Below are 25,221 nucleotides of genomic sequence, written 5' to 3'. Positions count from 1 at the left end.
TTTTTGTGGCAGAGAAACAACATATACTTTACAAAGATTTTCAACCTTAGGCTGAATAAGATAATTAGTAGTAGTGTCAATCGATTAAAAAATTCAAAATTCTGTGATTAACTGCGATTAATCGCATTTGTTTTTCCTCAGACGTAAATTATCATAGTGGATATTGAAATGTACATAAAAGAATGAACGTAAGAAATGTAAAATGCAATTGTATTTATATTAGTGGTGTCAATTAAAATTAAGAGAGAGAGATTTCTAACTGGGTCTGAGCTGGAAGTCTGAAGTGTAGAGTTACTGCTGGACACCATATGAGTGAGCCATTCAGTCTTTCAGCCAGAAAATAGATCAGATTTCAGTCGGGACTTGCCAACAAATGGAAGGTGAAAAAAAAAAATACCCATCTTGTCCCCAGAAATCCACCACAAAGTGCCTGCAGTTTCTCAGAAGTTAATACAGAATGTAAATAGCATGTTTACATCAGGTGTAGCAATTAACGCATTTTCTTGATAGAGTAGGGGTTACTTTAACACTTGGCTAAAATATCAAATAAGGCAGCAAGTCTTGCAATTTCATTGTCTTTATTTTACAAGGTGTTAGCTTACACTGTAACAAAAATAACTTCTACAAAGATCAAGTACAACAAAGAAAAAATTATATAGATACACCTAACTGGCAAACACTGAACTGCTGCTTTATACATCATCACTATGCGTTTAAGTGCTTGTCCAGATAATGCTAGCAAGGCTGTACCACATCAGTGGTCAGTCCAAATTTATCGTTTCATTTTCAGTGTGGGCAGAAGCTCAGCCAGGGCAGAGTCTGTAGGCTTTTCTGCACAGATAGTCCACTCTGTCCATCTGATTTAAAGAGGAAGGTACAGTGAGTAGTGGGAGCACGTCCACCGTCTCACTGGTTTGCTCACTCTCCCTATGACAGGTAGTTTGTGGGCATAAGCCCGAGGTGGAAGGGAAGTGAGTAATGGTGTCGGGGTGAAACTCGTCTGAAAACGTCGTCCTTGGCATCGCCGGCCCATCTGACGCCCACCGATTAAAAAGGAGAAGGCTGGGGGTCCGGCTTGAGGAGGTGTGAAGCGTGTTTTGGGGAAGATGTCTCTGGATTGGCTGGCTGAACGACCTGGACGGGAGGAGGAGGACCTGGAGCGAGTGACCGAGGATGAGGAGGAGGAGGAGCGGGCCAGAGACCTGTACAGACCAAAGTGAAAATAATATATCATTTCAGATATAATGTGACTAATGCATCATATGGACAAAAGTAATGGGACACCTGCTCATTCTTTGAGTCTGTCCAGTGTTTGTTTGAGTAACTGTCAACTGTCTAGGGATTTTTTTGTATCATATAAATATTAAAATAATCTATGCTTACTCCCTGTCTATGAAACCAACCTTTAGTGACAGGAGCATTAGTTAGGTAAAGATGTTTGATAATCATTACCCCACCCCATCACAAAAGTACTGGTTAGATTAAGGGCTGAACGATATGGATAAAAAATAATCTCAATATTTTTTTTGCTGAATAGTGATATACAATATATATTGCAATATTTTTCATTCCATTAGATAATAACAAAAAGACACTTCTGAAACAAAACTACATGTTCTAGATTTTATACAGGTACTTTTATCATTCACTGACATATCCTGTATATTACAGTAGCCTGGTAGATCTAGCAGCATTTTATACCAATTGAAATTAAACTAATTAATTATAACAGATTCTTCAAATAAATGTTTATTTTTCAAGTAACACTGTGGAAATTAAGTTTTGAAAAAATCACCAGCTAGAATAGTTTACTAAGCAGCTCCTCTTCTATTCCTTCTGTCATGTGTGCATTCTATTCTGGCAGCCATAGATCATTACCATTCACTGTGCTGTACACTGTCGGTGGTAATGCCTTTTGTGAAGCATTCTCAGTACACACGACACTGTGGATCAATGAATGTTAAATGCTGCTTGCACAGCTTCAGAAACAGAACATTGCATTCATCTGGTACACACTACTAGGTCTTGCTTGTTCCCTTCTATAAACAAGACTTCAGTTAGATTAAGTTTCCACCTACCTTCCTGATGCTGTTGCAGCCAAACTTGGTGGTGCAGGCTCAGTGCGTGGACTCCCATCCTGTCTTGGGCTAATATTCATGTTAGCAGTGAGCTGGGGCATCTTGCGTGTGCTCTCCAGATTAGCTGTGCCGTTGCCCGGCTCTTTCCTAGAATCTGAAGACTGAATGGGAGCTGCAGACGGAGCACCACCTAGTGCAGGGCCAGTGCTGAAGCGCACAGCCAGACTGTCTCCAAAGAAGGAGTAGAGCTCGCAGTACATGGCGGGGAGAGAGACGGGGGTCCACTCCTCCCACTGACATCCTGCCCCACCTGCCTGCAGGTGGCTGGCGATGCCCAAAGGAGGTTCAGACAGAGGTTCTGGAGGAGGGCTGAGGCCCGGTGAACTCTCTCTGAAACCAATTACCCCACCAGCAGAATTCTGAAGGGCAGCAGCACTGCCTTCTGCAGCTCCAGTCAGACTCACATCCTTCATTTTTAGCAAGCGCTCCACTGCCACCTAGTGGACAGAATGAGAGATGATTAAGTACAGAAAGTGCAAAAAAAAAAAAAAACAACAACAAAAAATTATACAAAGAAAGTGTTATAAATTTGTTAAATATGAAGTCCCAAGAATATAAGGAGGAGTTTAAGTTTACCCTTGTAAGGGCAAAAAATGTATGATCAAATTAGGTAACGAATACTGAAAGTAATTTTTTTATATACTGTATGAAAATACACATCAAATATATTTTTCTGTATTGCCATAAAATGTATTTTTAAGCAATATGCATTAAATTTTACTTTGTGTGTAAAAATATATGTATTTCTAAACATGCAATACCTCTGAAGAAAAGTATACTTACAAATAATGTGAAATAAAATTGATTTTTTTTAAGTGAATTTAAAAAAAGAACTTGCAAGTGGGATTTAGTAAATCTGAAGAAGTACTTGTAAATAAATACATTTCTTCATAAAATGAAGCACATATAACCAATAATTTTTTCATTATTAGTTAATCAGTTATGTCTACTTACGTTTGTAGAAGTTGTACAAATAATCACTCAAAACCCCAACTTAAAGTTTAAGTTGTATTTAAATATAGCTTCATTACAAATTAAATACACTTAAGTTGCCATACGTTGTTCCAAAATAAATACAACTTGTATGTAGCTATAAATGTTACTGTGAAAAGTATGTACTTTTCCATGTTTAGTAAACTTTTAAAAAATAGAATACTTAAATACACTTTTCTTTTACAAGGGTATGTATTTTGCAACACAATGAACAAGCAATTAAACTTACAAGAATGGCTCCGTAGACTTTGTGTCCATCTGCTTTCACCTGTGCATTGGACACAGAATAATCATCCAGCACGGCCTGCAGGTTCGCCCAGTATGCAGGCAGATGGGGATACAGCACCCGCTCAACAGCCTGGTGAAAACACAAAGACTTTCATATCAGCTGGTCTCGACAGAGGGATGTTACATATACATGATTGTTCGCTTTTGTGTGTATAGGTTACCTTCCAGCCAAGAGCGTGTAAACCAACCACAGCCCCGTAGTGAGAACAGAGAGGTCGGACTGGATCTGACAGAACTTTCTGAAGCGACAGCAAGATCTGATGGTACAGTCCGCTCACCAGGTCACCATGAGTCCTGTCCCACACAACACAAAATGTCACACCCATGTAAGAAACTAACTGCACAATATAATGAATCAGTTTACACTTTTAAACCACATTGTCTTTAATTTTATTAATGTGGTTTGTGACAGCAAATGCTAGGTCAGGCTATCTGATGTCTGTCTGGTGTCTGCAGCACAGCTCAAATACAAACAAATACAATACAAAAAAAAATAATTATATATTAATTCATATGTGAACGCAATGGTAATGAGTGATGTACCAGAAGATGTGGCTGAGAAGCAGAGCAGCGTAGTCTCTCAGGGTCCAGTGGTCATTCAGTGGGTTAATGGAAGCAGCAAGCGGCTCCAAGATGCAGTACATGACACTGGAAACAAGACTCCGCACATATGAGCCCAGGTACAGATATGGGTTCTGAACCAGACTTTTCACCATGTGCAGCAGCCTGTTCAACTGATCCAGATCATGACTTACTGACTTCACCTGAAACAAAGAGTAACATTCCACATAAAAAACAGTGCTGTGAGAAAATATTTCCTAAGTTCTTTTATTTCTGCCTGTCAGGTTGTGAACCAAAGCTCAACTGAGAGTTGGGTCATGAAGCAGGACAATGATCCAAAGCACACAAGCAAGTCATATCATAAAGAATGTTTGCAAAGACACATTTGTTGTGGTATTTCAAGCATTGTGGCAGTTTTTCTGTGGAGTTTAATTGTTCATTACATTTTTAAATTGTTTATTAATTTGTTTTTTTAGTTAATCAGAAACAAAAGTTTAAAAATGACAAATATGCAAAAATATGAGAAACTGGAAACGAGGAGTACATTTCTCAGCACTGTAATTATTGTTATAAATATACTTTACTAATTATTAATTGGCATTAGACTGAACTAGATTTGGACAGTTATATTGTAGTTGCAGGTATGTTTTAATTGTATAGTCACTCACCCCACTAATGACATAAACAAAGTAAGGCAGCAGGGCAGCAATCTTGGAGTTGGACTGCAGATCCAGCAAAGCAACCTGGATTTATCCAAAAGGTAAAAAAGTTGTTATTTTCAGATCATCACAAACAGTATCATCAGTAATTGTGTGAAGAACAGCTCATACTTTCATTAGATGTGGATCCTCTCCTAATATGGCTCTAGTGATCTGCTGGTAATACTTGAGCAGGTCATCAGACAGAGACTGAACCGCACTGGGAACTAAAGGGAAAAAAGGTTAATTACTCCAAAGTTCAAAAATACACTACTTTCTATGAGCAGTCAGCAGTTTGCTTTTTTGGAAAAAAACTAGAGAGCTGTATTTCACCTGTGCCTTGAGGTTCCAGATTTCCTTTTCCATCAAGGTAAGACACATGCACTGCCAATGAGACAAAACAATCAGCAAAAATCTAAATAAAAACACTGCACTGTTGATAGACATGGAAAGATGATAGGGTCCTACCTCGCACCATAGTTTCAGCACAGCCTTTGGGAATGTTAGTGGCAAGAGCCAGCTCTACCAAGTTCACCTCCCGGTCTTCAACAAAGAAAAGCTCTCCCTCTTTTAATGGGCGGAATGGTAGAGCATCCTGTGCACCATAGCCACAGATGGTCTGTTGGAGTGGGAAAGAAAGGCAAAAGTCAGTTACAGAGCATACTGTCTCTGTCAAGCAAAAACCTTGGCAACGTAACAGGAGATCAGAAAAATATATACATTCAATATTCAATGTATAGCAATGTAAATTTAACATAAAAAAAAATGCACAATAAATAAAGAACAACTGAATCAAAATATCTGTCAAAAAAAATAAACCATAAAAAGACAAGGTTACAAGGCAGTGGCCACAATACAACTTTGAGGAAAACATTTTACATTTTAACATTGAATCATAATAGGTCTGGATGATATGACCAAAGAAAATTCTAGAGAAAGAGATTTACAATACCCAGGTAACAAATTTTTTATTTAGTAGTAAGGTCTACATTTGGGCATTATGGGGTAGTTTCCCAGACAGGGACTAAACCATGTTATAGACTATATTTTTCTTTTTATGGAAAATTTGAATTCAAAATGCTGTGTAGTCTAAGACCAGGCTTAATCCCTGTATGGGAAACTGTCCTCTTACTGACTCTTCTCATGCAGCTAATGCAGTTAACCTAACTAGTTAAATTACCTCAGTGTTGCTCCAGCGGAGTGCTCTGTTAAAGTCCTCCACAGTGAGTTTTCTCCTCTTGGCGTGTCTCATGAACTGTGAGCTGTTCTGTGGAAACATAAAAAATATGTATACCTAGCTTAGTTATGAAGTCAATCATTATTAAGTCTGCCAACTCATTTTAAACACTTCCAAAATAGCTTAACCTGAAAGAGCCCAAAATTAAAAACTATGTAAAGTTTCTTACAGCACTGTGTCCATCGTTTTAACTTCCTTTAGTGACACATACTGTTTATCCTGAGAGCAGTGCAGGACAGTGTGTGAATGTGTGTTTGGTCACTTGACCTTATTTAACCTACAGAATGTAGCTAGTAGTTATGGGTTAGAACACCATGTAAGCTCTTTTTAAAGGTGTATTTTCTGCTTCAATTCATTTAACTGGTTCTGACCTGATTAAAAAAAAAATACAAACTATGAAATTGTTGGTGTTATTTACGTTAAATCAGTCATGTGCCCACAGCAAGAAAAAAAAAAACATGAATTGGCTGCTCATTGAATTTATCTGATGTCCCATGGGGTTTATTTTAACCCTTTACTACACCTATCCCAAATCCGAACCTGAAAAACATTATGAAGAAACTGGCATAGCTCGTGAAGTTACCAACCTATACAGACAAAAAAAGATAATACAAATATGTACCAGGGAATTCAGCAGAATTATTTCAAAAATATAAAAATAAGCAAAAGAATCTTATACTAAAATAATGTGGACTGGATAAAAACATTGAGATGTTTTTTTTTTTTTTTAAGGTGTAGTAAAAGGCCCAACAGGGCCTTTAACATTTTCTACTAATTTGTAATATTTTTGTCCCAGTATTCGATCAAAAATGTGTAAAAAAAAAAAAAAAAAAAAAAAAACATTCTGCTGAATTCCTTGATCCATATTTGTATATAAAAGTGTGCTCCTTTGTCTGTATACGTAACTTTATAACTATGCCAACTTTTTCAAATATTTTCTTCAGGATTTTTTCGGGTTGAGATGTAGTAAAGGGTTATAAATAAACCCCACGGAACATTATTTCATTCTGTTACATGTCAGAATCTTAGTTAAAATAGACACTTGAAAGATTAAGAAAAAACAGGTGGGGAAAAAAGTCCAATATGTGCTCTAGGACCCCTGTTTCCATCTAGACTATAATAAATAGAGCCCCTGCTAGCTAGCTAGGTAACCTGTATTAGATATAAGTGGTGTAGTTAGTTAACTAAGGCTGTTTTAGTTTAGTAAATTAAATAAATTAACCTGTGTGGCCTCTCTGAGACGGTAACACACGTCCTCGGCGAGCATCGCTGCTACATCATCCCCCAGCTCGACGCCGGCACTCTCCGCCATGAGTTTGATGGACTCTCGGGGAACCTCTGCGAAACGACGCTCCTCTCTCGCTTCTGTCATCTTGGCAGTGATGCCTAAATGTTCCCTTTAAACGGAGGAAGTACTTATATTAGCTAGTTTAGCTAAATGTCTTTAGTAAGGCGGAGGAGAAGAGGTGTCCTCATTAGCAAAACACTCAGTGACTAATGAGCTCAAATCTTATATTCAAACTAGCTTTAGCTTTCCAACCCTATTAAAGCAAAATAGGATAGCTAACTAAAGCTATTAGCTATAATTACTGGTGCAATCTCTACGGAGTTATATAGCTCTATTGTGGTGTAGTAAACTACGAGAAAAGGCACGAAAACGGCAATATTCAGAAAGTATAGTCTCTAGTCTCTGTGTATACTCAGACCAGCGGTAGCTACAACTGGCTAGCCGGCTAATGCTAGCTACCATGGCGCAGCTCCTAATTGCTTTAACAAAGCCTCAGTTGTATTATAGCTCGGTTAGCTGGCTAAATTCGCTATACTTTTACCTTAGTGCTCCGTAATACAGGCTAAACTAAGTGTTCGCTAAACGAACAATTTCATTAATTTAGCCTGCAAGCTAACGTTAGCCTATCGCCATCTTGTTTCAAAATAAAAGTCAGCTTGTTGGATCGCGCATGCGCATAGCAGGCGTTTCAGTCCTGAGAAGTTTGGTTTAGTCAAATGTGTCAAAAACTGGTTCTGGAGGCCCACTGTTTTTAGTTAAATTAAGGGAGAAAAAAAAAAAACAAAAAAAAAAACCAAAGGACCAAAATTGACACATACACTGCTCATTTTTCTATAGGAAGGTCAGTATATATATTTAAAAAAATAAATAATAATAATCACACAAATAAAAAGATAGTGATATATAAGTTCTATGCAGACATTCCCCTTTCTTGCAACACTATGCTACTCATGGATGAATATATATATGGCCTTCCATTAATGCCAGCCTTGAACACCATAAACCAATTAAGATGTTGATCATGGTCTTAAAGTTGTTGTAATAAGGCACCTATATTGTTGCAATATACTTAAAGGAACTCAAGTGTGGCTTTTCCTATACAAGCCACAAAGATGGAGTACATAGTAAGGCTTAGGAGTAGTAACAAGGACATACACAAGATGTTTTAAAAGATTGAGGTTTATTATGATGGACACAAGAGCTCCCATCCTCAATAACTTAAGTAGCAAGTCATAAATAAAAAGGGACATTCATATCATATGCAAAAAATGCACCAAGATCTGTACAGATTTAAAAAAGTTAGTCTGTTAACCTACAAAACAGCACAGACTCAACAAGTAAAAGAAATAAGATGCAAACACCCATTTCAACCCTCCCCACCCTCAAACGATTGCATAACGGCAAACTAAAGCAATTTAAGTTAGTTAAAAAAAATATTAAAATAAAAAAGAAAGTTAGCCACAAAGACACTATACAAAAATGTACAACAAATCAAGATTACATTAGCAACAATCAGGACAGCAGAGGATGGTTAGAGGCCTGCTCGAGCTGCTGGAGTCTAATGGCCAGTGGCAGCAACAGATCATTAAGGTGCTGGCTGCTGAAGGTGAAGGCATTGTTAGCCATGGCTTCTCCAGATGGTGGGGTGACTGGACTCAAGTCGTCAGGGAACACAGGTGAGGCCAGCATAGACTGAGGTGACAAGGAAGCAGAGGAAGACAAAGGCGGTGAGGAGGAACGCATGTCTGAGGCTGGAGATTGGGCCCTTGCAGGCAGCTGTGGAGACCAGGGGGTCTGGTTTGGATCCAGGCCTTTGACAGTGTTGGGCAGCCCATGCTGGAAGCGGCAGCGGGTGCCGTACAAACAAAAACCGAAGGCACTAAAGGTGCGGCACAGGGCGCCACGAGGCTTCCACTCACTGGAGCGTGAGGTCGACTGCCAAGCCTTCTCCTCTGAATCACTGCTCGACTCTGAGCCACCTTCAACATGCAGGAAGTGGCAGCGGGTTCCAAAGGGGCAGACCCCAAAGGCACGATATGTGCGGCATGGCACGTTCCTGCGCCGGTGGCGGACGGGCCTCTGCTCCTTCAGGCTGTGCACAAAGAGGCAGCGGGTGCCGTACATGCAGTAGCCGGCTGTGTGGAAGGTGCGGCACAGCTCCGTCTTGTACTTGGGGTGGCGGGAGGGCACGTGGAGGTCGTGCAGGCCGTGAGCAAACTGACAGCGCTCTGCATACTTGCACACACCTGTTTCAGCATAGCGGCTGCACAGCTCAGTCTTGTAGCGTGTTGAGCACAGCCAGGGGTTCAATGGAGGAGATGGGGACTCCACCAGGGGAAGCAGGGCCTCAGCTAGTGACTGACCCCCATTAGCCAGAGTCTCCCCTGGGAAAAATACCTCATCTCCACAGTCAGAGGGAAGCAGCAGCAGATCATCTTGGCTGGTCTGAAGAAAGAAAATAAAAATTACATTAGAACACATTCAAACCTGACTTCAGTCAAAATAAGGCCTAGGCATTCAGCAACCATTTATTTAACCCTTATAAAATATTGCTCTAGCACATTTTAGCACCCTGTAGTTATTCAGCCATGTATGAAGAGCTTAGTCAAGCATGGTTTAACTACTATATTGCAAGATTCTTACTAGAAACCCCATGTAGCATTAAAAAGCAGGCCTGTTCTGGTCTAAGGAAAGGACATGGCCAATATAAGCTTCATATGGTTTTATAAAAAGGGGTATGTGTGGACCTTTAGTTGGGTGGAATGTAGAATCAATTAAGATCTATAAAAATGTAATATGCAAGTTTGCTTTGCATTTTAAATACTAACTACTTAAAATGGTTCTATATAGAAAGCAACACCCAACCACCAGGTCATACACTAATCAATGAAGGCCATCCTAGACTACTTGGAAAAGAAGCCACTTGGTATTATATTGATTAGAAAAGGTATTACAATTAAGTGGAGTATCTAAAAAGGTTAGGCATTGGCTTTGTAAATGACAAACAACTCAAGGTTGTGACACGTTTGTCATATAGAAAGCAGCTATTGAAGTCTTGAGTCCAGCATAGTTTGGAGACTTCCCTATGCCTTTCCATTGATGAAAGTCTGAACTAAACTGCATTGGACAACAAGAGCCCAGTGTTAGATAACTGATATGCCAGGTTACTTTTTTTAAAATACCATAAACATGTCATTATAGCAATATAAAAGCCATCAGTAGATAGCCTAGGCTGTTAAACATTTGCTTAACTGTTAAACAATTTACAGAGCATTTGGAAGGCCAGCCAAAACAGTAAGTATAATAAAAAAAAAAAAACAGACCACATACCTCAAACATGATGCTGTGATTTGTAGTTAATCAAGTGTAAACGGCGTCTCCACAAAGTGCTTTCCTCCCAATCTGAGTCTCTGACAGCAGGAGCTTCCAACCGTTCACCAGCAGACCGGGCGAGCTGTCCAGAGGGTGAGAAGTGTTGAATGGAAAGACGAGGACTGAAGCCTGAAGCTGAGTCACACGTACTGACACCAGCTGAGCCCCTGTGTTTTAAAGGCGCTGCGGAGGATCACCGTTCCCGCGCTTCCCTTTAAACTGCCTTCAGCTGCGCAGCCCGAGGTTCGAACGGACCAATCAGAAGGCGCGGCGGGCCGAACGCTTGGAATTATGCTAATGAGAGTACCGGTCTGGGCTCGCGCTCGGGCAGGACTCAGAGCCGCTCTGTTTGTTTGGGGCTGCGCGCAATAAACATCGTTTACTGGGAGCCTAATGGTCCACTTCAAATAGCGAGCTCTCCCAGTACACACACTCTTACAGCAGCCCCGCGGTGATTACCGCATCACACCTCCGCTTTACTAATTTAATGAACTGTGTCTGTGAGGCGGAGGTCTGATTTCATTGTGTGAATTGGCGAAAAAACAAACACTCTGACAGATTTCTACCATAAAAATATAATTTAACATATACAGCTCTGGAAAAAAGGAAGAGACCACTTCAGTTATGAATTAGTTTCTCTGATTTTGCTATTTATAGGTATATGTTTGAGTAAAATTAACATTGTTGCTTTATTCTATAAACTACAGACAGCATTTCTCCCAAATTCCCAATAAAAATATTGTCCTTTAGAGCATTTATTTGCAGAAAATGAGAAATGGCTGAAACATAAAAGATGCAGAGCTTTCAGACCTCAAATAATGCAAAGAAAACAAGATCATAATTATAAAGTTCAAAAATCAATATTTAGTGGAGTAACCCTGTTTTTTTTTAATCAAAATTTTATCAACATCTTGGCATGTTCTCCTCCACCAGGCTTACACACTGCTTTTGGATAACTTTATGCCACTCCTGGTGCAAACATTCAAGCAGTTCAGCTTGGTCTGATGGCTTGAGATTATCCATCTTCCTTTTGATTATATTCCAGAGGCTTTCAACTTGGTAAAATCAAAGAAATATTAGTGTATATTATAGTATATATAATTACAGCAGATATCCATCTTTCGTCATTGTTTGTTTTTATTAGCATTATTATTTAGTACACACAGCACACTAACCCTCTGTGACATGAGTTGTATTTTATTTCGAGGACAAAAATATCCAGAATTATTCCTCTAATAAAAGAGGTCTAACTGCATAATCCCGTCCTGAGGCAACTTATGAAAAACACAGTTTATCTATGTTAATATGTTTTTATATGACTAAATACTAGTGCATCTCAAAAAATTATATCATTAAATAGTTATTAGTAATTCAGTTCAAAATGTAAAACTCTTATGTAACATAGATGTATTACAGACAGAGTGATTTATTTTAAGTGTTTATTTATTTTATTATTGAGGAGTATGGCTCACAGTCAATAAAAAAAACCCAAAATCAGTATCTCAGTAATATTTTAATATTCTATAAGACCAATCGGTACTTTTGGCAGTGTGCCAAGTCCTGCTGGAAAATGAAATCAGCATCTCCATAATACGTGTTAGCAGAGGGAAGCATGAAGTGCTGTAAAATTGTGCGGTAAAAACACTGCACTGACTTTGAACTTGATTGAACACAGCGGACCAACACCAGACATGGTTCTCCAAAACATCAATGTTGCATTTTATTTAGAAATCATGGACCAGAGTCCGGAGGAAGAGTGGAGAGAAACACAGTCTAAACTGCTTGAGGTCTAGTGTGAAGTTTCCATAATCAGTGATGGTCAATGTATGATGATCTTTTTTGCTATTAAAATTCTTAATAAAAAGGTTCAAATTTCCCTCAATCATGTTACCCAGGAGTATACCTGGAATAAAATATGCTACATCTTTAGTAAGTTTAGTATCCAGGATTGTTCCACTATCTTCTAGAATACTTCTTTGTTGTATTATTTGTTTATTTATTATTTAAATAAATGTCTAAGTAAATATTTTATTGCAGCCTGTTGCAGAGAATTTCTATTGGTCCAATATAAAGAACGTCTAGATTTTTATTATGCAAAAAATCTTACATTTTTGGAATCTAGTCCTTGTTCTAGTTCTGTTGCTAGAGTCTCTATAGCTGGGATTTCACAGACATGACCAATAGAAAATGCTCCAAAATTCAGAATAAATAAAATCTTATAATAAAATCTGTTTACATTGACTTCCATTGAATCAGTTTTATTAGCGATATTTATTTTTAATTCATTTTAAATTAAATACTCCTTATGGCCCTGCTGTTTTATACTGCTACAGTTGGTTGATTCACCCCTCAGATAAATGTTTACTTTTTCAGTTATTACTTTTCCGAATATATATTGGTAATATAAAATATTATACAAATGTTGCTGTAAAGAATGCTTTCTTTTAGGCCATTTTTTTTTTACAAAATATGTGGAAGGCAGTGAGATGCCAACTTCTCTCTCATTAATTTGTATAAAATATTTGGGATACTCCAGCTATACATTAATTATTTGTTCAACTTTTCACTGTCATCATTTCAGATTAGAACACAAAGCTAATCATGGAAAAGGTGCAATCAGTTATTTTTTGGTTTAATGATCACAGGGTTCACTGAAGTCAAATTTTTCCAAACATGAAATATATCAACAATTACAGTGTTTACCCCTTTATCCAAAACTTCGTGTTTTTTCGTGTATTTTCCACTGTAGCAAAGATGCTAACTATTTTCTAAGTATCTAATGATGTGTCTGCAAAGTTTGTTCTGATAAGGCAGACTTGTTTTATATGTTGGGAATTATGTTAATGTGCTATTACTATTATTTTTACAAATCACAAATCCTACCAACTATATTCATCTGTGTTTAAGTTACTGTAACTTAAAACTCAAGGCTATTTCTAGCTATTCATGGTCTCAAACTTGTTTAAAACAATCAGACAAGAAAATGAAATTGAATGACCACAAAGAAAAAAAATCTTTATTTCTTTTCTAATCAAGATGCATTAAAGGATACAGAGACATTAGAATTTTAAAAAATATTGAGGAAAAAAATGTCACTAACATACAAAATCGGAGCCTACTTTAATCAACGGATGAACCCTCCCTTCCCTCGGACCCAACCCCAGATGGAGAACGACATTAACATATGATTTCAGCCCTCAGCTAAAAGGTAGCAGAAACACAGGCTACCACTTTTCATATAAAACGGTGACACTTCTTGGGGGACAAGGTAATGTTTATTATTTGTGTGCAGCGCACGCTCAGTTTAAGAAACCTTATAAAACCCCCCAAAACTGGGAAAAGGAAAATATACAAGGGGACTCGTTCACTGGTTCACATTATTTGACAGTGAGAAAGTCCAACTGTTTACATGTCAAAAATAAAGCACGAATAAAACCATTAAGAAGGAGAATAATGACTCTGTATCAAATCAGTCTACAGTCTAATGGAGCAGTTACTAGAAAATCTTGCGTCATAATCCAAGAACATTTTTTCCTTTTCTCTCAATTCACTACCGTTACGTTATCTACAAATCTCTAGGTTACCTTAAACACAGCTCCAAATTCAGTGGCTGGGTTACTGGAAACATGATGAAAGGTTTGACCATCTCGGTGTACACAAGAGTAAGTATAACTGGTGAACCTAGATTTGTATGGCTTTATTCTTTATCGTATAGATAAAAAGGAAAACTGGGGAGGAAAAAAAAATGAGGCAGAGCCTTACTGATTGTGAGAAGACCAACCATTTACTGTTTAACAAAACAAAATAATAATAATTACCCTTGATCTATAGGTAGCCACAGGGTTTCTCTGACCTATGCTTGCCCTTCCTTCATACCAGCACCCAACACCTTTTTACCTTGATCTGGAGCCATCAACATTCTGTCACCATTAGCACTGAGAGAGAACATATCAAACGGAACCCAGCAAAGCCCCCTAAACAACATCAGAGCAGACCAGTTGAGTTAGTCTGATGGTCATCCTCCAAAACAACGTCTTTTCACAAAGATAGATATTGCTGAACATTTACAATACAAAAAAAGGGGCCATAAATAATAATAACAAAAAAAAGAAACGTTTTCTCATGTTTAGTTCTGAACTCAAGTCTGCAGATCCATGGTGTATAAATGACTGAGGGCAACACCTCCTCAGAGTTCAGAGCTCTGTTGTAAATTTAAAGGCTGATTTTAGTACTAGTGGGGCGCTGCTTCTCAAATTATACTTCAGAGACCCATTTAATTGGTTCATAAATGTGGAACCACTACTAGTTTCCAACCTTTAAACTGACTACAGTGAAGAATGGTGGAACAAAGAAAACAAAAGAACAAAAAGCAATAAAAAGCTGAAAAAAAAAAATCATACATGACAAAAATCTTAAATTCAGATCCCACCCCCCTTCTTAACCCAGAGTCGAAGACGCCACTCCTGAAAATGTTAATATTTACACAAATAAAGATCAACCTGGAGGAAAAAAATAAAGTGTGCTTTATCACCATTATTTCATGTTGAGAATTATCGGATTTAAATTACACAGTTAAAAATATTCGCCATTAAAAAAGAGGAGAGGAAAAGAGGGGGGAAAAAAAGAACAACAAAAACATTAAACCATAACACTGGAATAAAACACTACAAAGTCCATGCTAATAGCCTGGTGTGTGCTGCTGCTGCTGCTGCTTCTGTTGTGTGATAATGTGTTGGGCTTATGCTGGTCTGTGTTTGTTGACTGAGCCGACAGGAACGGCCTGAGTAATAAAGAGAGTGAGCGAAAAATAGAAGGATGGAGATTGATGAACAGTCAGAGGAGAGAGATGCATGGAGATGTGCGTGTGTGTGAGCGCATGGATTTATGAAGTTTTGAAGAAAATCGAGAAAAAGACATCTACAAATGGTGATGGCAAGGGGGTGTGGCCTAATAGAAAGATGTTTTTGTTTTTTTAGTCCTCCAGCACAATTGGCTCGCTGGTACTGGAGGGCAGGATTGGTACAGGAAGTGGCCGTGGAGGCGGAGGAATTTTCACCCGGACGGGGATGTTTGGTTTCCTAGCTGCCCGCCTCATCTCTGCCTGGGTAAGGTGTTTCCTCAGGGCTCTGAAGAAAACAGACAAAAACAGAGAGACTTTATTTTAAAAACTCTTCATGAGAACAGAGAACAGTATCAGCACATGTTAGTAGTTCCACACTTCAAGGGGCTTCTTGAGATCACCCACACCTGTACGAGTTGTGAGGTGTTATCTTGTGAGTTGTCGTTGAGGTGACGTGACAGTTTGCAGTTCGGTTGGGACGTTGTTTACCATGAATAAGACATACAAGGCATTACCGCCCACAGTAGACAGCACAGTGGGTGGTAATGATTGTAGTGTCTGCAGTGTCTGTTTAGAATTGTCTGTACTAATAAACAAGAAATCACGTCCACATTCAATGCAGTATATTCAGTGAGTCAGTGCAGTGAAATGTCACAGAACATGATGCTAGTTCCTGTCCCGTGACATTTGGCATGTCAGTGTATAAGAAGTGTACAGACAGAAGATTGGAAATCAGTTTTTATTCATGATAAACAGAAGGCCAAAGTACTTAAATAGTATGCAAATACAACAAAATCAATACGTATACTGGCTGTGGTTGGCTTGAGTTTGAGAAGACTGCACAGGACACGCCATTTGACAGACAAGCAAAACGGCCAATCAGCTTACAGAGAGTACTCCCAAACTAGAATACAGGCGCCTACCTCAAATCTAATCAAAGCACCTGCTACTTTGTTAGCACCTATTTGCAGGCTGCTAACAAAAATAAATGTACATTCTTTTGACTACAGTAAATGAGGACTACTCGTCTACTCTGCAATCCCTAGTGTAGATATAGCTGCTGTCTTTAGTAACATACCTGGTGTCTTTAGTAGCCACAAACACTACGGGATTGGGGGCATCTCCTTGGCTGACTCTCTGACGCTTTATGACTGACTGGGAGGTTGTCCTCATGCCGGACATGAACGGCCTCCCATTGGTGGAGAAGGGGTGCCCTGCCACCTGCAGCCAACAGAGAATGGCGTTGGTATAAGGGTCTGTGGTGCTGTATGTATGATAAAGAGATTAAAGACAACGCGAGAGCGAGACACTCACAGAACTTCCGCTATCAAAGGGCCTCTTCCCGAGCAGGGCAGGGGCGCTGCGGGGTTGGCTGGCCTGGTTACGGTTGATAGGGGTGGGAGCACCTCGGGGAGCTTTGAGTTTTAAAGGAGCCTGGACAGCTGAAGAACAGAGAGACATCACTCAACACTCAACTCGCACAACACAAAACGCACAAAGGCAGCATCCTCTGAACCAAGAAGGTGCATTTTGCCCAGTGCCAAATAATACTAGCTTAATGGGTAACGCAGAGTGCACACTACACGATTTTAGTGACCGTGATTCTGCAATAAAACCTCAGCTTAAACGTCTGTAAGCTGCTGTAGACGCCTTAAATTATTTTCCAACAATTATTCTTGCTATTCTCATTGACCAACACAATAGAACCCGCAAAGAGCAGCAGCCAATCCTGAGAAACCTGAGAAAACTCTAAAAATGCGACACAAGCAACCGAAACAATAACAAACACACACGCCAACAGACAATTAAGAAAAGGTCTCTGTAAAAAGCATGGGTGACTATTGACCAGGGCTGCTGCTCACGGCCACTGCGTTAAAGGTTCAGGTTTCTGACTGTTGGTCACTCAAATTATGTCTGTTATCATCCATCACGCAGTGTGCACACCACTACATCATGGTATGTTGCCAGTGATCAACGTAAGGCAGTGTGAGCAGTACAGCAGTTGATCGATAGATTTTAAGAGTCATGTCGTGTTGCCTTGACTCAAGTTCTTACCAAGTTCCTTCACTATGTTGACGAGGGATGGCCGTGGAATAGGGCGGTTCTTCACAGCACTCTTCGAGGCTTTAGGAAGTCTTATCATACCTGAGGGAGGAAAGAAAGAGCCCATTTTCACCCTAGTGATTTAAAGCTACACTCAGTAAAGAGTTTAATATGATCTTTTTTATTAAGTACTGATGCATCTGCTAATTCTGTGTCTTAATTCAAATGAGTATAAGGGGGTTATTCTGGTGTTGAAGTAAACAAAAGGGAAGGGAATGCTTTCTACTAGATTGTGGAACACTGTTGGAATTGTATCACCACATTTATCACACACCAAAAGGAACCAACCGAAATGTCTCGATAAACATTTCAAAAGGGTCTAAAATCTGGCTCTACGTCCAATAATTCACCTACACTTTATATTCATTCAAATTGTCCCCACATTATCACTGTGCTAAGGTCTGTCACTTTCTCCCAGTCTTTCTCTGTGTGTCTTTCATGCTCCCTCTCTCACGCTGTGTCCCCCTCTCTCCATCTTTGTCTCCCAGTCTCTCTTTCTCTTTCTTTCAATGTCTCTCCCAGCTTCCCTCTTTCTCCCACTCTCTCCCTCTCTACCACTCTTTCCGTGTCTCTCTCTCTCTCAGTCTTTCTATCTCTCTCCATGTCTCAGTGTCTCTCCATGTCTCTCTCTCTCCCTCTCCCAGTTTCCCCTTTCTCCCAGTCTCTCCCTCTCTACCACTCTTTCCGTGTCTCTCTCTCTCTCTCTCAGCCTTTCTATCTCTCTCCATGTCTCACTGTCTCTCCATGTCTCTCTCTCTCCCTCTCCCAGTTTTCCCTTTCTCCCAGTCTCTCCCTCTCTACCACTCTTTCCGTGTCTCTCTCTCTCTCTCTCAGCCTTTCTATCTCTCTCCATGTCTCACTGTCTCTCCATGTCTCTCTCTCTCCCTCTCCCAGTTTTCCCTTTCTCCCAGTCTCTCCCTCTCTACCACTCTTTCCGTGTCTCTCTCTCTCTCTCTCAGCCTTTCTATCTCTCTCCATGTCTCACTGTCTCTCCATGTCTCCCTCTCTCCCTCTCCCAGTTTTCCCTTTCTCTCAGTCTCTCCCTCTCTACCACTCTCCGTCTCTCTCCCCAATCTCACTCTCTCCCCCAATCTCACTCTCTCCCCCAATCTCACTCTCTCCCCCAATCTCACTCTCTCCCCCAATCTCACTCTCTCACCCAATCTCACTCTCTCACCCAATCTCTCTCTCCCCCAATCTCACTCTCTCCGTATCTCTATCCGCCTCTCTCTCTCTCTCTCTTTTCCTGAGAGATACCCTCCCTTCCAAACATACAGGGAACGGCCAGCATTAAAAAAACGAATCATGATTTTAATTAAGTTGTGTGAGAAAGATCATCTTTATTTGTTAACAAAATGTATTGTTTTGGAATTTAAAGTAACATCAATATCCGGTGTGCGAATTTTTAAACGATACCCAGCTTATGTGGAGCTTTATCATTCCAGATCAGATTCACTGCTATACAGAACAATGCTCGGGGGGTGGAGGGCCTTTACAACACCTACTTTCCTACAGTAACTTAACAAGCTGTGTGTGCGTGTGTGCACACAGTTGCACATCTGTGTCAGCTTTGTATGTGTAACACAGAATAGCTACATGCATTCATCTAGACATATTGTGCACACAACAACATTACACACACACACACACACACCTTGCCCCCTACACTTTCTTATAGAGGTTTAAAACAGCCGTAACAGAAGCACACTCACACTCTGCTTTGACTGCGTTGGCGTTGATGGATGCGTAAGGGCGCCGGGCTGCACGGCGGGACTGCAGGATGTCCTGGCAGACGCGGCGAGCGATGCGGGTCAGCTTGGTCGTCTGCAAAATAAAGGTCTGCCGGTTCTTGGCCAGTAGCTTGGCTCTGCCCGCACTGCTAGTGAAGGGGGACATGCCCTGCACTTCCTGACGAGTCATGTGACCACGTGGGGCTGCATCCTATTAAAAAAAAAGAGAAAAAAAAAAAAACAGAGGCTTTATCTTCGAATGTGTGTTTATATTTATTAGTAAAGAGTACATGAAAACAGAGCTGCTCTGAGTTATACCGAGCCTGTTCTTGTAGCACCCTCTAACTGCGTGGGGGTCTTCAGTCCACCATACTTTTTCCAGTAAACCCAGCAGGAGGCACACAGTCGACACTGCATGTTGGGAGGCCCCCATGCGTACCACTGAGGAGACTGGGCAGCTGAATTGGAATAAAGAACATTTTTAAATACTATACGAGAAAAAAATATATATTGACAGGAGTATTGAGTTTAAAGCATTTACTAATTAACACTTATGTTCAGTGTTTAGTATGTTTTAGTCTGTTGGTAAGTGATAAAAAAATGATAAAGCTGTGATGATAAAGTGAATGATAAAAACTCTATGCATATGAATGTACTCACTGTGGCAGCTCTCGCAGCACAGGCCTTTCTGGAAGCCAGCAGCTCCGTTCATGCCAGGCTTGTTACCCGGGGCCATGATCTGGTTGGGGTTGGGTTTGGTGCTGATTAAAAAAAAAAAGGAAAAAGAAATATATGTGTCAATTAATAAAGAAAATCTGATTTTACTAAATTGCTCAGTGTGCAGTGAACATATTTCCCCCCCTCCAAATTAATCAAGCAGAGCTAGACTGCAAGACAAATGTTGTACCAAACTACTCAAAAAATTAATTAATACATTGGTTGCTATTGCAGTAAATACTCACTAGGTGGGGATGTAGACCTGTTTCAGTTTACTGTCTGCTTCTGCTGCCTTCAGTCTTTTCTAAAAATGAGGAAGCAAAAGTATAACTTCTCACTGCACAGACAAAAATGACGGAACTGATTAAAGAAGGAAAATTAATTCAACAAAGCACAAAAAAGCTCTTTATGAAGTTACCTGCTGAATGTAACGGTCTGTGGTCTTCCACATGTAGTAGAACTGAACTACACTGGCTAACGACTTCCAGGGCAACTGGGGAAAACAAGAATACACAAAAATATATTAGTCTTAAACTTTTCATCCACAAGATATAGTGAACTCTGTCCCAAATTATTTTATCAGTCTTTTGTTTAAGACTAATTAAAGATAACTTTTTTACTTGAATAAACAATATTTAATATTTACTTTACTTAGACTTAAGTAATAAATAACTTTGGCCACAAAAACTTTGAGACTAACATGAATAAATAAATAAGGCACACTAACAATAAGTACAAACAGCTCTGGAAAAAAATAAGAGAGCACTTCAGTTTCTTTGATTTTGCTATTTGTAAGTATACCTTTAAGTAAACTTGTTATTTTATTCTATAAACTACAGACATTTCTCCCAAATCCTAAATAAAAATATTGTCATTTAGAGCATTTATTTGTAGAAAATGAAAAATGACTGAAATAACAAAAAGATGCAGAGCTTTCAGACCTTAAATAATGCAAAGAAACAAGTTCATATTCATAAAGATTTAAGAGTTCATAAATCAATATTTGGTGGATTAACCCTGGTTTTTAATCACAGTTTTCATGCATCATGGCATGTTCTTCTCCACCAGTCTTACACACTGCTTTTGAATAACTTTATGCCTTTACTCCTGGCGCAAAAATTTAGCAGTTCAGCTTGATTTGATGGATTGTGATCATCCATCTTTCTCTTGATTATATTCCAGGAGTTTCAATTTGGTAAAATCAAAGAAACTCATAATTTTTAAGTGGTCTTTTATTCCCCCCCCAAGAGCTGTATATTAATGAACAGTGACAGTAAAGTCATGCTGACATTCTATACTGGATTTTTCCCCCTTCCATTAAGAGTTAAATATTTCTGAATGTCTCTATTCTATTTTTCTTTTCAGACGATATACATTTCAGTTATTCTGTTAATGAGATTTTTACTGCCAATGAGTGACAGCCTAGGAACTCACAAAATCCTGACGAATGTCATTGAAGTCTTTTCCATATTTTTCCAGCGCTTCTTCAAACAGCATGGCCTCTGAAGCACTCCACTCCTCCATCTCATCCCGACACAGCACGGGGCCGCCCTGCGGCACGAGTGTGGACATGGCCTTGGCCAGGTCATAGCCGTTCTTCTGCAACGTGTCCATAGCATGGAACTGAGGAAAGAAAGCAGGTCAGGAGTGAATAAAACTGAAAATAATCTATTTTGTCATTTAGGAGTCTTCAGACCTGCCAACCTTGAAAGAATTTTGAGTACAACCGGCATATTCTACCTTTAACAACCAACACAGTGAGGGTGAGTCGACAATTTTGAGGAAAACAAAGTGTGGCTTGATGGGTAGCTTGCTGAATTAGCGTCTTGCTAACGAGACTATAAACAGCTTTCCCCCGTGAGTGGCCACAAGCACAAACTCATCCTTCCCACTACTAATAAGGTCTCTGAATAAAGCGCAAAGCTAGGTGGGGTGGTTGGTTGAAAATTAAGCTCTCTGATTGGCCGAGAGCACTCAGTCTATGTGCAAATATTTGGGACTCAGCAGCAGAATCAACTTTTGTGACAACTTGACTAAAACTTGCGAAATGCGACATCAAAAAACATTAACTTTTCTGTACTTTAAAACACAGAACTGAACAAGCGTAGTAGAAGAATAAAATGTGTTTCTGTTATGCAAAATTAGTCTTTGTGCATTCACTTATCTATGAACGTGAATAATGAAGACCATTTCTCTCAATTTTATTTTATCATTCTTTACTTTGTCTACATAAAATAATTTTATGATAAACGAAGCAATAGAAAATACATTTTAAAATTATTTGAAATTAATAAAATCTTGGTATATATATAAATAAAACAGACTTGCAATGAAAGTGAGGTTTTTTCTTTGGATTAAAACTGACAATAAAAAACAAGGATTTTATGCAGCAGAGGTAACTCTGATTCTTTATCCTTGCTGCCATTTCTTCTCTTTTTTTTTTCTTCATTTGGAGCTTGAGAACACAAAATTTGTGCAAGGAAACCATAATGATGAATGCCTAAACCTATTAGAACTACACTTGACCTGTCATATGATAATAATCATAAAATCGGTTCTGCACAGTGAATGCATCATTTTAATACATTAAGACACGCATCATCATGTAGGCCAGTGATTCAAAGTATGACACATAGCATGTGTGTGTGTGTGTGTGTGTGTGTGTGTGGTGTGTGTGTGTATATATATGAATGTCCACCCACCAGTGTGATATCTCTGGACGCTGCTGCTGCACTCATGTGCAGGCTGGGTTGGCGAATGGAGCTGCTGCAGTCTAACGCACGGGCAAATGTTCCCACCGCCCTGCAAAACAAACACACATACATTTAATCATTAGTATTACATTATTAAATAAATATTAAATGCTGCCGGTGTTAGAAGTCAGTTAGTAATGTTGAAATCCAGGACAGTGGTCAATTTTGCAAACCTGCATTTAACTGCTTTTTCATGTTACAACTGTGACTAATCATGCAGTTTTACTTGTGGCCAGCAGATGGCAATACTGAACGTAATGGGGAAAAAAAAAAAAAAAAAAAAAAAAAAAAAAAAAAATCCTAAATGGTGTGGGGCAGAATCCTTCAATTTTGGCATAATTTTTTTTCGACCAAATTATATATTATATATTATATTATATTATATTATATATTATATTATACACTTATTTAAAAGACAAAAACATGCAATGTGAAGCTTTCCCTTTATGAACCTAACTGATATGCATTAATACATATTCAAATAAATACTAATAAATAAATAAAAACGCAGATGATGCAAAAAAGGTAACATTTTATCAATTACAATTCTCAGATACCTCAATATATTTCAGGTGAACAATAATGCAAGTAAAACACCAGCAGATAAACATCCATGTTTATAGTCAAAAAGAGAATTCAGGAAATCATACCTGATGACTGGACTAGATGAGTTTGAGTTTATCAGAGAAAATAGAAAATTTAAATTCTTTTTAATTTTCCCCACAAAAAAAAAAAATCATTTTAAAGCAACTTCACTTTTTAGTGGAATTCCCCTTTAACTGTTGCAGCACAGCCAGCGAACTAACTTATTCCAAAACAAGCTACTCAGACACATTTCCATCATCAGACACTAAACTGCACTGCATCTTATTAATGATGGTGATAAACAGTGTTGAACTGAGGGAAAACCCAGTAACATCACACATTTCCTTTTTCTCCCATCACACACCATAACATGATCAGTATATTAATAACAAACAGATCCTGGAATGGAGAGAGTATGAGCAATGAATATGGTTCCCATGGTGACGGGAACAAGTTGTGATCAGATGGTGAATCTAAATGTCGTGACTCACCGAGCCACAACCAGAAACTGATCTATCTGAGAGTCCTTCAGCTGGTTATCTGGGTCCCACACCTTCGTCTCCAGTTTCTCCTGTACCCGATTGTCTGATTCACCTACGATGAAGCAAAAGAACAACATGCTTAAAATCTTAAATTAGCTCAAATGAATCAAATCAAAGAAAACTTCAATTAAAAGGTTATCACTAATTAATTAATTATCAGAACTGCCTGCAAAAGGCTTTTCACAATAACAGTTTTTTGCCAAGATAATATCTTCTGTAAAAAATGATTGTAATGAATGATGCAATTTAGAACATTGCTGCACCAATAAAATAGCTAAATAAATAAACAAATAATAATAATAATAATAATAATAATAATAATAATAATAATAGTTATTATTCAGTGGAATTAAAGTATTAAAATATTTATTTAAAGTATTAAAATATTCAGACATTGGAATGGGAACAAATAATTTTAGATTTGCTAAATGGAAAAACAAAAGATGTAAAAGTTAATTCACATTAATGGGTCTTCTTACTAAGAAAAACATGATGGGTGATGGAACTGCACAATATTGATTAAAACCAATACTGTGACTATTTAGTTAGCAATATTAATAAAAATGAAACTAGTAAACGGTCCAAAATGTCTCATTAACAAGATGAATGCACTCTCTGTATTTAAAATTGAAGTAAAACAAATGATACTAGGCATATAAAACCTCTGGCTGATGTCATAGAATGTAAGAAATTTTGTATCATGCAAATTGCAGCATAACCCGTATGAATTAATTTGCCTTATAAAACTCTGCACATACCGAGATGTGATTAGTGCATGTGCACACATTTTTATATGATGATCCTAAAACAATATATATATATATATATATATATATATATATATATATATATATATATATATATATATATATATATATATATATATATATATATTGTGCAGCCCAGACAATATTTTTAAGACAAAAATTATTATAACTAAATGAACGCAATTCATGCAAGCCATGTTCATACATTGTACTATATAATACTGAAATAGGCCTATTTGTAGCCACAATCAAGAAATCATCTTATTACCTTCAGCCAATTTGTCGGGGATTTCAGCCTGGTACTTGGAGCCCACCCTGATCTCACCCTGGTCAGCCAGCAGGGTTTTTTGGACTGGGTCGAACACCAGTGAATAGAAGAAACAGTCCTGCAGAGAACAAAACCACAAGTAACTCCATTACAACATTTGCAAAATAAAAATGCCCAGGAGAAGACTTCATTTATGACCAGTTGAACTGGGTGAGCAACAGGGGGCAGAGTGCAGCACAGTTTGCTGATTTCACTACTTAAACAGATCTACTAAACCTGCCAATTAACATGCGAGATAAATCAGGTGTGTCTGAGTAGAGAAAACAAAACATTGTGCAGGA

At 38.6% G+C, this 25,221-nt stretch overlaps 3 protein-coding genes across 5 annotated transcripts in view; all 3 read right to left on the bottom strand.

Annotated features, from left to right (window-relative positions):
• Nucleotides 1–559: 559 nt before the first annotated feature.
• On the bottom strand, nucleotides 560–7,874 carry taf6l (TAF6-like RNA polymerase II, p300/CBP-associated factor (PCAF)-associated factor). Its single transcript, XM_022678262.2, has 12 exons — nucleotides 7,745–7,874; nucleotides 7,138–7,312; nucleotides 5,859–5,945; nucleotides 5,147–5,297; nucleotides 5,012–5,062; nucleotides 4,811–4,905; nucleotides 4,649–4,723; nucleotides 3,963–4,183; nucleotides 3,581–3,713; nucleotides 3,361–3,489; nucleotides 2,079–2,575; nucleotides 560–1,202 (listed from the first exon to the last, which is right to left on the bottom strand). The coding sequence occupies exons 2-12, from the start codon at nucleotides 7,285–7,287 to the stop codon at nucleotides 863–865; spliced, it is 1,929 nt and encodes a 642-aa protein (XP_022533983.2). The 5' UTR covers nucleotides 7,288–7,312; nucleotides 7,745–7,874; the 3' UTR covers nucleotides 560–862.
• A 490-nt stretch (nucleotides 7,875–8,364) lies between these two features.
• On the bottom strand, nucleotides 8,365–10,750 carry cth1 (cysteine three histidine 1). Its single transcript, XM_007255701.4, has 2 exons — nucleotides 10,534–10,750; nucleotides 8,365–9,648 (listed from the first exon to the last, which is right to left on the bottom strand). The coding sequence occupies exons 1-2, from the start codon at nucleotides 10,540–10,542 to the stop codon at nucleotides 8,716–8,718; spliced, it is 942 nt and encodes a 313-aa protein (XP_007255763.1). The 5' UTR covers nucleotides 10,543–10,750; the 3' UTR covers nucleotides 8,365–8,715.
• A 2,831-nt stretch (nucleotides 10,751–13,581) lies between these two features.
• Nucleotides 13,582–25,221, bottom strand: part of mta2 (metastasis associated 1 family, member 2) — a 30,485-nt gene continuing 18,845 nt past the window's right edge. The window contains exons 6-18 of one of the 3 annotated variants that reach the window (XM_022678260.2): nucleotides 24,881–24,998; nucleotides 23,795–23,897; nucleotides 22,668–22,767; nucleotides 21,400–21,588; nucleotides 20,384–20,458; nucleotides 20,211–20,269; nucleotides 19,909–20,009; nucleotides 19,567–19,706; nucleotides 19,231–19,459; nucleotides 17,471–17,560; nucleotides 16,730–16,857; nucleotides 16,494–16,636; nucleotides 13,582–15,701 (exon numbers count right to left, since the gene is read on the bottom strand). In XM_022678260.2, coding sequence (XP_022533981.2) covers nucleotides 15,548–15,701; nucleotides 16,494–16,636; nucleotides 16,730–16,857; nucleotides 17,471–17,560; nucleotides 19,231–19,459; nucleotides 19,567–19,706; nucleotides 19,909–20,009; nucleotides 20,211–20,269; nucleotides 20,384–20,458; nucleotides 21,400–21,588; nucleotides 22,668–22,767; nucleotides 23,795–23,897; nucleotides 24,881–24,998 — 1,629 coding nt within the window. In that variant the 3' untranslated portion in view covers nucleotides 13,582–15,547. The remainder of the gene's footprint in view (nucleotides 15,702–16,493; nucleotides 16,637–16,729; nucleotides 16,858–17,470; nucleotides 17,561–19,230; nucleotides 19,460–19,566; nucleotides 19,707–19,908; nucleotides 20,010–20,210; nucleotides 20,270–20,383; nucleotides 20,459–21,399; nucleotides 21,589–22,667; nucleotides 22,768–23,794; nucleotides 23,898–24,880; nucleotides 24,999–25,221) is intronic. The other 2 variants (XM_049482523.1, XM_022678261.2) reach the window with 2 other exon arrangements.

The sequence above is a fragment of the Astyanax mexicanus genome, chromosome 8, assembly GCF_023375975.1.
Source record: "Astyanax mexicanus isolate ESR-SI-001 chromosome 8, AstMex3_surface, whole genome shotgun sequence".
NCBI classification, from domain to species: domain Eukaryota; kingdom Metazoa; phylum Chordata; class Actinopteri; order Characiformes; family Acestrorhamphidae; genus Astyanax; species Astyanax mexicanus.
This window is presented reverse-complemented; position numbering and strand designations above follow the sequence as displayed.

Excerpts from the sequence above, each read along its gene's own strand:
- taf6l (XM_022678262.2), bottom strand. The coding sequence starts at position 7,287 with ATGACAGAAGCGAGAGAGGAGCGTCGTTTCGCAGAGGTTCCCCGAGAG. Across the intron at positions 3,714-3,962 it reads CTTCTCAGCCACATCTTCTG|GACTCATGGTGACCTGGTGA; the intron begins GTACATCACTCA and ends TGTGTGGGACAG. Across the intron at positions 2,576-3,360 it reads AAGTCTACGGAGCCATTCTT|GTGGCAGTGGAGCGCTTGCT; the intron begins GTAAGTTTAATT and ends TCTGTCCACTAG.